The sequence below is a fragment of the Trachypithecus francoisi genome, unplaced genomic scaffold, assembly GCF_009764315.1.
Source record: "Trachypithecus francoisi isolate TF-2019V2 unplaced genomic scaffold, Tfra_2.0 Lachesis_group10, whole genome shotgun sequence".
In the NCBI taxonomy this organism is placed as follows: domain Eukaryota; kingdom Metazoa; phylum Chordata; class Mammalia; order Primates; family Cercopithecidae; genus Trachypithecus; species Trachypithecus francoisi.
In genome coordinates, this window is record NW_022681455.1 from 28,078,308 (window position 1) to 28,093,780 (window position 15,473).

A 15,473-nucleotide genomic window follows, 5' to 3' on the forward strand; every position below is an offset into this window, starting at 1 on the left:
GGGAAAGATTTATTGCTGTATATATGCATATGGGATCCCTCACAGAAAGGGAATAAAAGCCCATGGAAGCAGACAGACCCGGGGGTTTATATACCATTTTAAAGAGGTGGTGGTTTCCTAGGGGAGTAAATTGTGGGAAGGAAAATATAGGGAGTAAACTAATGGAAGATAAGGATTATCTGATAAAGTCTTGTATGCAGGTTCAAGTCATCTCAGGTGGTAAGAATTGTCTCTGCGGGCCATTCTCCTCTTCTGATATAACCAAGGAGGACATCTTTACCAAGGGAAATGTCTTTTATACATGAAAGGAGTTGTGTTTGTTTTTGTTGCTTCATGAAAGAGAAACTTTTACCATTTTCAGTGCTTTTTCTGTGTCAGCTGTTTCTCAAAATAATCCTTATAGCCAAGTGGTATATTTTGGGGGAGGAATATTCTGGTTGTCTGTATAACATCCTGTAAACCAAAAGGTATCTGAGGCAGGTGTCAATCAATTTAGAAAGTTTGTTTTACCAAGATTAAGGATGGGCCTGTGACACAGCCTCAGGAGGTCCTGACAACATGTGCCCAAGGTAGTTGGGGTATAGCTTGCTTTTATACAGTTTAGGGAGACAAAAGATATCAATCAACATGTGTAAGATGTACATTGGTTCGGTTCAGTAAGGCAGGACAACTCGAAGTGGGGGCTTCCAGATTAGAAGTAGATTCGAGACAAAAGACTGCATTCTTTTGAGTCATTGAACAGCCTCCCGTTGAATACACAATTTAGTCTGGTTCAGTGAATCTGCATTTTTACATAAATAATAGAGCAGAGGGAGTAATCAGATACACGTGTGTCTCAGGTGAGCCTCAGAAGGATGACTTTGAATTCTCTTTATCCTTTGTCCACAAGGAATTTCCTCATGGGAAAATTGTAAGGGAGGTATGTAGCTTTTTATTATAGCTATCTTATTTGGGAATAAAATGGAAGACAGGTTTGCCTGACATAGTTCCCAGCTTGACTTTTTCCTTGGCTTAGTGGTTTTGGGGTCCTGAGATGTATTTTCCTTTCACAATCCTATGAAAGATCTCTGGTTTACTGATTGCCTTGAAAATATTTTGCCCTTGGGCTGGGCGCTGTGGCTCACTCTTGTAATCCCAGCACTTGGGGAGGCTGAGGCGGTTGGATCACCTGAAGTCAGGAGTTCGTGACCAGCCTGGCCAACCTGTGTGAAACCCTGTCTTTATTAAAAATACACACGAAGCGGCCCAGAGCGGTGGCTCACGCCTGTAATCCCAGCACTTTGGGAGGCCGAGGCGGGCGGATCACGAGGTCAGGAGATTGAGACCATCCTGGCTAACATGGTGAAACCCCGTCTCTACCAAAAATAAAAAAAAGTAGCCGGGCACGGCGGCAGTCGCCTGTAGTCCCAGCTACTCGGGAGGCTGAGGCAGGAGAATGGCGTGAACCCAGGAGGCGGCGCTTGTAGTGAGCCAAGATGGCGTCACTGCACTCCAGCCTGGGCAACAAAGCGAGACTCCGTCACAAAAAAAAAGAAAGAAAGAAAAGAAAAGAAAAAAAATACACACAAAAATTAGCTGGGCATAGTGGCGCATGCCTGTAATCCCAGCTACTCAGGAGGCTGAGGCAGGAGAATTGCTTGAACCTGGGAAGCAAATGTTGCAGTGAGCCGAGATCACACCACTGGACTCCAGCCTGGGCAACAAAGCAATACTCTGTCTCTAAACAAATAAATATAAATACAAAAATGCTTTGCCCTGGGAATATTTACATTGTTGGGGCTCAGAACACAATTTCCCAAAGTATGGCATATTGACATGCTGTAGCTTCTCAGGAGGCTAAGGCAGGAGAATTACTTGAACACGGGAGGCGGAGATTGCAGTGAGCCGAGATCACACCACTGCACTCCAGCCTGGGCGACCGGCTGTTAACCTCTTTTTTGTTATAGTTCAGGCTGTGACCCTTATGGTCTCCCAACTTCTGTGCCCTACAGCATTGACGTCTGTGTTTTTCAGATATGTAAATTTTTTTTTTTTTTTTCGAGGCAGGCTCTTGCTCTGTCACCAAGGTTGGAGTGCAATCTTACCACCTCAGCCTTCCCAGATCCTGGGACTACAGGTGTGATTAACCACTCATGCCCGGCTAATTTTTATGTTTTTTGTAGAGATGGGGTTCCACCATGTTGCCCAGGCTGGTCTCGAACTCCTGGGCTCAAGCGGTCCACCTGCCTCGGCCTTCCAACGTGCTGGGATTACAGGCATGAGTCACCATACCCAGACCCTTGTAAATTCTGTGTTAAATCGTTAAATCAAATACTTTGTTAGTTCTCTTCTCCTACCAGCATGGAAACAAATAGAAGATTTCTTAATTTAAAAAAAAGTTTGTTTCATTTAAATTAAGTACCTTTTAAATGACTCCTTTTTGTTTTCCTCACTTATGATAATGTTAATTGATATGACAGTTGCTCAGTATATCCTTGTTGGTTAACTGGGATATATTGTGTATTCTTTTCACATTAAAAAAGAGTTGTACTGCCTGAGGCAGGCAGATCACTTGAGGCCAGGAGAGTGAGACTAGCCTGGCCAAGATGACGAAACCTTGTCTCTACTAAAAACACACAAAAAATTAACTGGGCATGGTGGCCTGTACTTGTAATCTCAGTTACTTGGGAGGTTGAGGCACGAGAATCAGTTGAACCCAGGAGGCAGAGGTTACAGTGAGCCAATACTGCAGCATTGCACTCCAGCCTGGGTAACAGAGCAAGAAGCTGTCTCACCAAAAAAAAAAAAAAAAAAAAAAGTTGTACTTCTACCATGCTTCAAGATTGACTAGAAAAAAAGAAAACAAAAGAAATAAATAATAGAAATTAAAAAGATATTTTAAAAAGAGATTTAAAATATTTACTTTTCCTGGCTGGTCGCAGTGTCCCACGCCTGTAATCCCAGCACTTTGGGAGGCTGAGGCGGGTGGATCACGAGATCAGGAGATCGATACCATCCTGGCTAACACTGCGAAACCCTGTCTCTACTAAAAATACAAAAAACTGGCCGGGCGTGGTGACACGTGTCTGTCGTCCCAGCTATCCGGAGGCTGAGGCAGGAGAATCGCTTGAACCTGGGAGGTGGAGTCGCAATGAGCCAAGATCTTGCCACTGCACTCCAGCCTGGGCGACAGAGCGAGACTCCGTCTCAAAAAAAAAAAAAAGTTTTACTTTTCCAAGAGAAATGCTAGCAGTGTTTTCATTTCCATATAATTCCCTCTATGCTTAAGCAAATGAATGCAGTGTGCTTATCTTTTCGATGTTCTGGGGTATGCTTGCTGATCTGCAGTTGTCTCTGACAATTTCTTAATGTCCTTACTTTAGAGTACTGTAACCGCCCAAGGTTGCCCCCTGCCTAGACAGAGCCGATTTATCAATACAGGGGAATTGCAATAAAGGAAGAGTAACTCACGCAGAGCCGGCCATTCAGGGAGTACAGGTTTTTTGTTTGTTTTTTAATAGCCGTAGCAAGGTTTATTGTGAAGAGCGAAAGGACAAAGCTTCCACAGCGTGGAAGGGGACCCGAGCTGGTTGCCCAGGGAGTACGGTTTTTAAGGATAACTTGGTGGATGGGGAGAAGCCAATGAGCCGGGAGTCCTGACTGGTCAGGGCTGAAAGCACAGGGAGTCGAAGCTGTTTTCTGGCACTGAGTCGGTTACTGGGTGGGGACCAGAAGATCAGATGAACCACTTTATCGATCTGTGTGGTGCCAGCTGATTCATCAAGTGCAGGGTCTGCAAAACATCTCAAGTGCTGATCTTAAAAGCAGTTTAGGGAGGGTCTGAATCTTGTAGCCTCCAGTTGCATGACTCCTAAACCATAATTTAAAATCTTGCGGCCCGTATTTGCATCTAGTCCCCAGGCAAGAAGGAGGTCTGCCCCAGGAAAGGGCTATTATGGTTTTTGGCTTTTTGTTTTTTGAGACGGAGTCTCACTCTGTCGCCCAGGCTGGAGTGGAATGGCGCTATCTCGGCTCACTGCAATCTCTGCCGCCCAGGTTCACGCGATTCTCCTGCCTCAGCCTCTCGAGTAGCTGGGATTACAAGCGTCTGCCACCGCGTCTGGCTAATTTTTGTCGTTTTACTTGAGACGGGATTTCACTATCTTAGCCAGGCTGGTCTTGAACTCCTGACCTCGTTATCCATCCGCCTCGGCCTCCCAAAATGCTGGGCTTACAGTTTTTGTTTTTAAACTATAAACTATATTTCTCCCAAAGTTAGTTCAGCCTATGGCCAGGAATGAACAAGGACAGCTAGGAGGTTAGAAGCAAGATGGAGTTGATTAAGTTAAATCTCTTTCACTGTCTCAGTCATAATTTTGCAAAGGTTGTTTCAGTGTTGGCCTCAATCCTTTTTAATATAGTTTAAAATTTCCATTTGATATGCCACCTGTTTATCTCATTGACACCCAGTTTTGTTTGTTTTGCTAAAGGCTTTAGAATTGGTTGATAGGTTGTGTTTTACACGGCTTTTTCCCCCTCTTTGGTCTTCATTCACAAATAGTTTATTTATTAGGACTTCTAGTTCTCACTTCACCTGCTCCAATACACGCACATAAACATACTACATACACAAAGACACCCCCCCACATATATATGTGTGTATATATATAGATATGTGTGTGTGTATATATATGTATATAAAACACAATGAGACCCTGTCTCAAACAAAACAAAACACCATTTGCAATTCAGTCTTTTCCTCTTCATTAATTTATTCTCTGAAATCTTGCATTCTACTTCATTGGCCTTTGCCAGGTCAGAACCTTAAACATGAGACATGGAAACATCAAGTTTTCCTTCTTCCTTGGCCTTGCCTCGGAGAAATGACCATCCCTGCTCTCATCCTCAAAGCATCTTTAAGCGTTTTTTTGTTTGTTTTTTGGGGGTTTTTTTGTTTTGTTTTGTTTTTGTTTTGTTTTTTGAAACAGGGTCTCACTGTTGCCCAGGCTGGAGGGCAGTGGTGTGGTCTACGGCTCACTGCAACCTACGCCTCCTGGGTTCAAGCAATTCTCCTGCCTCAGCCTCCCAAGTAGCTGGGACTACAGGCGTGCACCACCATGCTCGGCTAATTTTGTATTTTTTGGTAGAGACGGGGTTTCACCACGTTGGCCACGCTGGCCTCCAGCTCCTGACCTCAAGTGATCAGCCCACCTCATCCTCCCAGAGTGCTGGGATTTCAGGCATGAGCCACCGCGCCCCGCCTGCATCTTTGAGCTTATAATGCCTCCAAGTGGTATTAAGACCTATTGAGACGCCAGGTAAGGTTATAGCCCCAGCAACTCCAGAGGCTGAGGGGGTAGTATTACTTTAGCCAAGGACTTCAACGTGTCAGTGAGCTACGACGGCACCACTGCACTTCAGCCTGTCTCTAAAAAAGCAAAACAAAAAGACCAATTAAAGAACTTTGAAGATACAGAATCCACTGCCCTTCTTGACTTCCCTTCCTCTTACCGTGCCATTATTATTATTATTATTATTACTATTATTATTATTATTATTATTATTTGAGACGGAGCTTTGCTCTTGTTGCCCAGGCTCCAGTGCAATGGCGGGTGCAATGGCGAATCTCAAGGGATTCTCCTGCCTCAGCCTCCCGAGTAGCTGGGATTACAGGCATGCGCCACCACGCCTGGCTAATTCTGTATTTTTAGTAGAGGCAGGGTTTCTCCATGTTGGTCGGGCTGGTCTCCAACTCCTGATCTCAGGTGATCCACCTGCCTCGGTCTCCCAAAGTGCTGGAATCTCAGGCGTGAGCCACAGCGACCGCCCTCTGCCCTCTTGCCTGACGTTTACTATGCCATATGTGCTATATTCTTTGAGTGCTTATGGTTTTGTTTTGTTTTGTTTTTGGAGACGGAGTCTGGCTGTTACCCAGGCGGGAGTGTAGTGGCGCGATCTCGGCTCACTGCAACCTCCGCTTCCCAGGTTCAAGCAATTCTTTTGCCTCAGCCTCCCGAGTAGCTGGGACTACAGTCGCAGGCCGCCACGCTCTGCTAATTTTTTGTATTTTTAGTAGAGACGAGGTTTCACCGTGTTGCCCAGGCTGGTCTCGAACTCCTGAGCTCAGTCAAACCGCCCGCTTCAGTCTCCCAAAGCGCTAGAATTATGGGCGGGAGCCATTGCTTCCGGCCGAGTGCCTACGGTTTTAAACCTGACTTGCAAAACTCTATCAGGAAACCTCTTAGTTTCTCCTGAAAGTCTTTCAACCTATCATTGAAAGGATCAGAATTTACTTGTAAAGAATTTAATTAGCTGGACTTGGTGGCTCACACCTGTAATCCCATCCTTTTGGGAGGCAAAAGCGGGAATGTCAGAGCCATGTGAACCAGAGCAACTCCATCTTAAACAGGAGCTGGTAAAATAAGGCTGAAACCTCCTGGACAGTACTCACAGACGGTTAAAGCATTCTAAATCACGGCATGAGATAGGAGATCAGCACAAAATACAGGTTATAAAGACCTTGCTGATAAAGCAGATTGCAGTAAAGAAGCCAGCCAAAATCAAAATGGTGATGACAGTGACCTCTGGTAGTCCTCACTGCTACACTCCCACCAGGGCCATGACAATTTACAAATGCCATGGCAAGGTCAGGAAGTTACCCTATATAGTCTAAAGAGGGGCGGCATGAATAATCCACACCTCGTTTAGCATATCATCAAGAAATAATCGTAAAAATGGGCAACCAGTCTGCTCTACAGAGTAGCCATTCTTTTATTCCTTTACTTTCTTAATAAACTTGCTTTCATTTTGCACTACAGAGTTGTCCTGAATTCTTTCTTGCAAGAGACCCAAGAACCCTCTATTGGGGTCTGTATTGGAAACCCTTTCTTTAACAGGAGGATCGCTTGAGCCCAGGAGTTCAGACCAGCCTACTAGCCTGGGCAACATAGCAATCCTGTCTCTATTAAGAAGTTTTTTTTTTTTTTTAAGTTTATTCAAATGAAAACTGGGAATAGCCATTTGGAAAATAGACTCCAGGATCAATGGAATCAATTACAGCGCCAAATATAAAAGTAAAGATCTTGCTTATATCGATAGAAAACAAAGAAATTTAGTAGAATTTTAAGTTTCTGTGCAAAGTTGGCTTACGAGTTACAATTTGATTAGTTAGAGCTTGTTTTTATTTTCTTTCACATTTAAAAGAGTATATTTAAAATTCCATCTTATACAATATGATAGTCACGAAGTCTTTGTGTAAGATAGAAAACAGAGAAGTTCATCTATAATGAGACTCAATGGTGAAGAGGTAAGTGGTCTTCCCTGGTGTCCTGTAGTCATTTACAACATTTTACCACAAAAGGCAGATTTATAAGAGAAAAGGCTTACGAATGTGTTAACGTGCACATAGGAGACAACCGCGGAGTTTTTACCCACTTCCCAAATAGTATACAGAAGTTTACAAACATTCTTTAGGCAGAAAAAAGTTTACAGAAAGAATGTGCGCTTGGGTCGTAGCTAAACAGGTTAACCGAGGGTTCTGGGAAGAGGGATTCTGTTGAGGAGCAGTAAATGATTACTAGGTAGAATGAGTGGACTGGGGAAAAGAGATTAACTTGTAAATAGTTCTCTTTGGAATTTGAATGCTCCTGGGAGACAACATTATCTTGTGAAAGGGTCTGTTCAGGTACGGTTACATTCCTTTTTTTTTTTTTTTTTTGAGTCAGAGTTTCACTCTTGTCACCAGGCTGGAGTGCAATGGCGCGATCTCGGGATCTCGGCTCACCACAACCTCCTCCTCCCAGGTTCAAGCGATTTTCCTGCGCAGCCTCCCGAGTAGCTGAGATTAGAGGCATGCGCCACCACGCCCTGCTAATTTTTTGTATTTTTAGTAGAGACGGGGTTTCACCATGTTGGCCAGGATAGCCTGGATCTCTTGACCTCGTGATCTGCCCGCCTCTGCCTCCCAAAGTGCTGGGCTCACAAGCGTGAGCCACCGCCCCCAGCCCTTTTCTTTTACAGTATGAACTGAGTGGCAATAGTAAGGTTGATGGAGTCTTGAGTTCAGCTCTTGTTTTTGACATTTACTTATATCTTGACCTCAAAAAAGAGAGCATTGGTTAGTATTCATCCACTATATTTTACTTATTCATTGACTTAAATTACCTCTACTTTCATGTTATCACAAATATCACTTTGATGAATATTCTTGATATGTCCTCATATGGGTCTACAGGAGAGTTTTCTTGGAGCACAGGCCTGGGCACAGAAGGAATGGTTCTCCAAAATGTCTTTTGCAAAGCCGCCATCACTAAACCACCACATCAGAGTGTGAGTTTCTCCATCTCCCATCCGACACTAAGTTATACCTAGTGCTATAAACTGAAAGTTTGTGTCCTCACAGAATTCACTGTTGAAGCCTAGTCTCCAATGTGGTGATATTAGATGTGGCCTTTGGGAGGCGATTAGGTCAATTTCCCAAGGGAATTATTTACATTTAATCTCTGTTCCCCAAGCCATTTATTCACCCTATTAATTATTTATTGCCCATAAACAAAACTACCTATATATCCCATCTTTTCTCTCCCTTCTGAAATCAGGCTATTTAAGTATTTGGGCCTTATTGGGATATTGGATGATCACTCAATGATTCTCTCCCATGTATACATCATAACTTCATTTGACATTTCTCTTATTAACCTGCACTTTTTTTTTTTTTTTTTTGAGACAGAGTCTCGCTCTGTCGCCGGGGCTGGAGTGCAGTGGCCGGATCTCAGCTCACTGCAAGCTCCGCCTCCCGGGTTTACGCCATTCTCCTGCCTCAGCCTCCCGAGTAGCTGGGACTACAGGCGCCGCCACCTCGCCCGGCTAGTTTTTTTTGTATTTTTCAGTAGAGACGGGGTTTCACCATGTTAGCCAGGATGGTCTCGATCTCCTGGCCTTGTGATCCGCCCGTCTCGGCCTCCCAAAGTGCTGGGATTACAGGCTTGAGCCACCGCGCCCGGCCTACCTGCACTTTGTGAGTTGATTTTTCAGTGAAACTTCAGATGGCAAAGGGGAAGTTTTTCCCTTTGTTCTCTACACTACTCGTATAGATTTAAAATTTAATGTAGCTTGTACTAGTTTCCATCTCAGAAAATTCAGTATTTCTAATCTTGTGCAGATAAGAAACCTTATTATTATCAACAGATATATAGAAAAACATGTTTTTTACATTTTAGAACCTTTTTGTTGCCCAGGCTGGAGTGCAGTGGTACAATCTTGGCTCACTGCCACCTCTGCCCAGGCTGGAGTGCAGTGGTACAATCTTGACTCACTGCAACATCTGCCTCGTGGGTTCAAGCAATTCTCTTGCCTCGGCCTCCTGAGTAGCTGGGATTATAGGTGCGGATCACTCCATCCGGCTAATTTTTGTATTTTTAGTAGAGACAGGGTTTTGTCGTCATGTTGGCCAGGCTGGTCTCAAACTCTTGACCTCAGGTGTTCCACTCATCTTGGCCTCCCAAAGTGCTGGGATTACATGCGTGAGTTACTGGGTCAGTCCTAGAATCTCTTTCATATTGAGAACCATATTTTTGGGAAACAGTTTTTGTAGAATCTCAAGATTCCATTTGAGTGGAAATCTACATAAGCTTTATTTATAATATATTTTCAGTGACTTTGTTTCCTGTCTTGTTTTATACCCTTTCAGGGCTTCATCACTTCTGGGAAGGAGGGAGTGGTTCTGAAGCATTTGTTCTCATCTTTTCTGCCTCCTAAACAAAAATGTTTCCTGTTTTGGAACACAAGATTGGAAAATGTTGCTTTGTGAAGCAGAAGCTAACAGAAATCACAAAAATAAAATAAATAAATAAATAAATAAATACTGGCCATTAGCAGAAGTGACATCATTAAAGTGATTCGTTTCTGTGTTACTGATCAAACTGTATTATTTCCCAAATCTTGACCAGTGACAAGAGTGACTTCTCAATCCAATCTTATCAGAGAATTTAGGTGTATTTCCCCATTTCTATGAGGGTGAAGGTTGTTTTAAATTTCTGCTTTGATTTCTGAAGTTTCAATAATTTGAGTCTCTGGAATTAACCAACAGTAGAAAGATAAACAGGAAAAAAAAAAAAGGCATACAAATTTATTACCTGCATATACACAAGAGCCTCACAAAATACATTGCTCCAAGAAATGATACTGTGGGCTAGGGGAGGTACCCAAACGCCATTAGGATGTTGATCCCAGCCAGTGTCCAGGCCCTTGCCACTGTTGCCAGAAAGAATCCAAGGACAAGTCAGAAAATAGTGAAAGTACAGAGGTTTATTGCAAAGTGAAAAATACATACTCAAGGAAGGGAAGTGCAGGCTTACTCAAGAGAGTCAGTCTTGCCCAGCAGTGATTGGGGCTTCTATCTTTGTGGGTTTCTTTAACCAAGGGGTGGAATATTCATGAAAATTTCTGGAAAAGGGTGACAATTTCTCAGAACTGTGGTGCCATCCATTTTTCCATGAAATATGGGTGTTCTCGGAACTGTCATGGTGTTGGTGGGTGTCTGATTTGTATGTTAATAAGTGTATAAAGAGGTCCCAGGTGAAAGCTCGGTCAAATCCAGTGCCATGTTGGGTCAACTAGCACTTACTCAGCTTGGCAAACATTTCGGTTTTCAGGGTCTTTTTGGCTCCTAGCTTGTGCAGCTATTTCAACAGCTTCCTTTTTGCTAGCCATGTGAAACTGCTGCCTGGAATTTTCTATTGTCTTGTGACCACCCTATATTATTTCTCTCTCAGAAGGGCCAAATAATTGATGTTTTTATACCATTCTGAGACTACAGAAAGAAAAAAGGTCTTGGGACTTCTGGGGGGTTGGAGGAGGTGGTGACACAAGTTGTAGGAGGGTGAGGGAGGAAAGGCAAAGGCACCAGGGGAGGAAAGGCAAAGGTTTTCTTGTTATATAGATAAAGTCTCTCTGGTAATCTCAGAATAGCTGATAGCCTGTGGCAAAGTAGTTTTCTCTCCTCTGAGTCAGTCTTAGATACCTCTTCAGGCAGGAAAGGGGGCCTCAGAGAAAGCCAGTACTTGCATCCACGGTTTACTAATGTAGATATTCTTGATAGGTATAAATTTCTTTTACAAAAGAGTTTTTCAAAGCTATTCCTGTGTTTGCAGTTTCTCTGAATAGCCATCTTGAAATAGGACAAAGTATACTTCGGGATGGCATATTTTAGTCTCCCACAAGGGGCACTCCACACTAAGATTCAGAGATAAAATCAAGTTCAAGGAGTATTTTTTGTGCACCTAATGTGTTTTCTGGGGCACTGTCCAAGGCCCTAGAATATATTACTGCATTTAACCTTTAAAGCAATCTCTTGAGGAAAGTAAAGTGAAGGAAATAAAAATATTTTACTCCAAAAGATATTTCTTTGATCTCTTTTGAAATGGCTGCTTCACCACCCGCAGACCAATGAGGCCCTGCAAATCAGTCTTTTGTGGGGGAAATTTCCATTTGTTGCCAGGCCTTCCCTTTCTAGTCCTTTCCCGGATCTAGGAGAGATTAACTTAGAGTCTGATACCTTTTTTATTTTTACTTTTTTAAGAGACTGTCTTGCTCTGTCACCCAGGCTGGAGTGCAGTGTTGCAATCATAGTTCACTACATCCTTGAACTCGGTGGGCTCAAGCGATCTTTCTGCCTCAGCCTTCCGAGCAGCTACAACTACAGGTGTGCGCTGCAACACCCAGCTTTCTTTTTATTTGTTTTTCAGAGACAGGATTTTGCTGTGTTACCCAGGCTGATCTCAAACTGCTGGGCTCAGGGAATCCTCCTTCCACAACCTCCCAAAGTGGAGGGCATGAGCCGCCACGCCCAGCCTGACAAGAGACATTTACCACCTATTTTTTCTGAGGACTGCTACCTGTGAGGTTTCATCTACATAACAAGACCCCCCACCCCTTGCTAGCCAAGCCTCTTCCTTTCTCCCTCCTATAATCTGTTTTGCCAGGATCCAAGCTTGCATTCTTTCTATAACCTCAAGATGATATATAAATTTCTGTATCTCATTGGTGGGTGGGTCTTCATTTTGAAGTCTCCCGTGTCTATGTGCTAAATACACTTGTATGCCTTTTCTCCTATTAATCAACCGGCCTCATGTCAATGATTTTCAGCGAGTTTCCAGGGACCCAAGGCCAGTGCCCGTTTCACAGTTAAGAATGGCATTTCATATAACCTGTAATCTAATTGTTAGTTATGGGGTTCAGGACATGCTATCCCCAAAGTTCGGCTACAAAGGACAGCATGTGCAAGGACTTTGGCTTTTCCCTTGAAGCGGATTGACCTTGGATGTACAGATTTCCTCGGAGAAAGTGAGAGCCTTTTGTGAGATGGGCCCAGAGAAAAGAACCATCTTAGAAGACAAAGGACACAGGAAGGAATCAGAATGAACAAGCCTTGACGAGTTTCCCCCCCAGTTTACCCCTGTTTTAAAGTTGATTTAAGACAGTCAACCAATGGTGTGACAGCTGTCCTCCGTGAGAAGGTAAGTGGCTCTGAAAAGAGCCTTTGGAAACAAGTAGGAAACCCAAGCTAGAGCAGGGGATTATGCTCGCTCACCACGGATACGACGTGCAAGCTGGATGTCCTTAGGCATAATAGTGACGCGCTTGGCGTGAATAGCACAGAGATTGGTGTCCTCAAAGAGCCCCACCAGATAGGCCTCGCACGCCTCTTGCAGCGCCATCACCGCCGAGCTCTGGAAACGAAGGTCGGTTTTGAAATCCTGCGCGATTTCTCGCACCAGGCGCTGAAATGGCAGTTTGCGGATGAGCAGCTCAGTCGACTTCTGATAACGGCGGATCTCGCGCAAGGCCACAGTGCCTGGCCGGTAGCGGTGGGGCTTCTTCACACCGCCAGTCGCTGGAGCGCTTTTGCGCGCTGCCTTGGTGGCCAGCTGCTTCCGCGGTGCCTTGCCGCCGGTGGACTTCCGGGCTGTCTGCTTCGTCCGGGCCATAGTTGAGAAAGCTGTGCTCTGAAAGAAAGCACTGAATGAACAGTGGCTTCTACCAGAATTTATAACGATGATCTGATCCTGATTGGTCAGAACTGCTGTGAGAATAACCTGATTGGTTCTTAGTACTATCTTCATTTGGTTCCTGCCACCTCTTCCCCCGCCAGCCCCTCCGCCAGACTGAGTCTCTTTCTGTCTCCCAGGGTGGAGTGTGGTGGTGCGATCTCAGCTCATTGCAACCTCTGCCTCCCAGGTTCAAGCGATTCTGCCTCAGCCTCCGGAGTAGCTGGGCACTTGCCACAACGCCGCAAATTTTTGAGTAGAGAAGGAGTTTCACCATGTTGGCCAGGCTGCTCTCAAACTCCTGACCTCAAGTTATCCGCCCGCCTCGGACTCCCAAAGTGCTTGGATTACAGGCGTGAGCCACCGCGCTCGCCCTCCGTGCCAATTTTATTTATTGTTTTCAACCAATCATGTTAAGATTTCCCCAATGAAAATATAATCTGACCTAGAATTTGTATAGGTCAATTGTAGTCTTAAATTCATTTCCAATGGGTCATTTTTCCTATTTCGGATCGTGTAAAAATATATACAGTAGAACAATGTATTTGCTAGTACTTCCAAAAAGTAGTTTCGTTTTGTAACTGCTTAATTAAATCTTTTAATGACTGTATCAACACCCAGAACAAAAACAACTTAAATTTAGTCTGGCACATTCTCCGCTAAAACACCAAGACCTTAGTTTTGCCCAGTGTAGTGTGGGGAAGGAGTTTGATAGGTGCTTGAACCAATAAATGGTATCTAACCTCTTCATTAACTGAGTTTAAAGCAATCCAATGGCTGATTGGATTAATTATGTAAAACATTGCTTAATTTCATTAGCATGCGCGGAATTATAGGTTTGGGTCCGCGATTAGATTTTTGCCAGTGAATCTGTGTAGTTCTGACAACAGCATTTTATTAGGATGGAGATTTTAGTTGATCAAAGGACTATCAGGTTCTGGTATTGATAAAGACCCATAAAAACTACAAAAAGGTTGGTTTAACATTTGTTATATTCACAGGAGCAAATGATCACCAGAAATACTTTTGTTTAGGTTTTGTTTTTCTTTTTTGAGACGGGGTCTCGCTCTGTCGCCCAGGCTGGAGTGCAGTGGCGAGGTCTTGGCTCACTGAAATCTCAGACTCCTGGGGCTCAAAGTGTTCCTTCTGCTGTCAAGTTTCTTCTGCCGCCAAGTACAGGCGAGGGCCGCTGCGCCTGGCATTGATTTTTTTTTTTTTTTTTTTTTAGATGGAGTCTCGCTCTGTCGCCGCCCAGGCTGGAGTGCAGTGGCGTGATCTCGGCCCACTGCAACCTCTGCCTCCTGGGTTCAAGCGATTCTCCTGCCTCAGCCTCCCTAGCAACGCTCGCCACCACGAACGACTAATTTTTGTGTTTTTAGTAAGGACGAGGTTTCACCATATTGGCCAGGATGGTCTCTATATCTTGACCTCGTGGTCCACCCTCCTCGGCCTCCCAAAGTGCTGGGATTACAGGCGTGAGCCACCGCGCCCAGCCTTTTTAGAGGCAGAGGTCTCGTTATCACGGTGGTCTGGAACTCAAGGTCCCAAGAGATTTCTCCCCTCCCCACCCATCTGCCTCAGTTTCCCAAAATGCTGAGCACGCGTAAACCACGGCGCCCTGTCCCAAAATGTTTTTTAAGGACCCAGAAAGGTGTTTGTGGGGAGAGGACAATGAAGGAGGGTGCTTTAACAGTATAATGAAGCAATTAGATAGTATTCACTAGGCCAGATTCAATACCTTTATTTTACCCAATAGGAAACTAATGACCTCAGTGCTTGAACTCGGCCACAAATTTCTGATAGGTTTGGAGAACAGAGTGCTCAGTTCTTCCGTAGAAATGGTGGGTGGCTCTGAAAAGAGCCTTTTGTCTTATAAGTTTACATTTTTAAAGTCCAGTCCTTACTTGCCCTTAGCTTTGTGGTGGCTCTCAGTCTTCTTGGGGAGCAACACAGCCTGGATGTTAGGCAGAACACCGCCCTGGGCGATAGTAACTTTACCAAGCAGCTTGTTGAGCTCCTCGTCGTTGCGGATGGCCAGCTGCAAGTGGCGAGGGATGATGCGGGTCTTTTTGTTGTCGCGGGCTGCGTTGCCCGCCAGCTCCAGGATCTCGGCTGTCAGATACTCCAGCACAGCAGCTAGGTAAACCGGAGCGCCGGCCCCGACCCGCTCAGCATAGTTGCCCTTGCGGAGCAGGCGGTGCACTCGCCCCACGGGAAACTGGAGCCCGGCTCTAGAAGAGCGGGTTTTGGCCTTGGCGCGAGCCTTGCCTCCCTGCTTGCCACGTCCAGACATTGTAAAACGACCTGCGACCTAAGTCAGAAAGTGACTGGAAGGAAACTAGAGGGACGCATTTTATAGCGGCTGCTGGGCGCGAAAAAGAAGCTGGGCCATTGGCTAAGCTTGCGGCTCTCTCTTAATGCAAATAAGGTTTCTGAATATACGTATTT

General features: G+C 44.7%; 2 protein-coding genes across 2 annotated transcripts; both read right to left on the minus strand.

Moving 5' to 3' along the window:
• Positions 1 to 11,744: 11,744 nt before the first annotated feature.
• LOC117086878 (histone H3.1) lies at positions 11,745 to 12,990 on the minus strand. Its single transcript, XM_033216482.1, has one exon. The coding sequence runs from the start codon at positions 12,963 to 12,965 to the stop codon at positions 12,555 to 12,557; it is 411 nt and encodes a 136-aa protein (XP_033072373.1). The 5' UTR covers positions 12,966 to 12,990; the 3' UTR covers positions 11,745 to 12,554.
• Positions 12,991 to 14,744: 1,754 nt separating this feature from the next.
• On the minus strand, positions 14,745 to 15,349 carry LOC117086882 (histone H2A type 1). The gene has a single exon (XM_033216485.1). It carries the CDS (start codon positions 15,316 to 15,318, stop codon positions 14,926 to 14,928), a length of 393 nt encoding a protein of 130 aa, XP_033072376.1. The 5' UTR covers positions 15,319 to 15,349; the 3' UTR covers positions 14,745 to 14,925.
• Between the last annotated feature and the right edge of the window lie 124 nt (positions 15,350 to 15,473).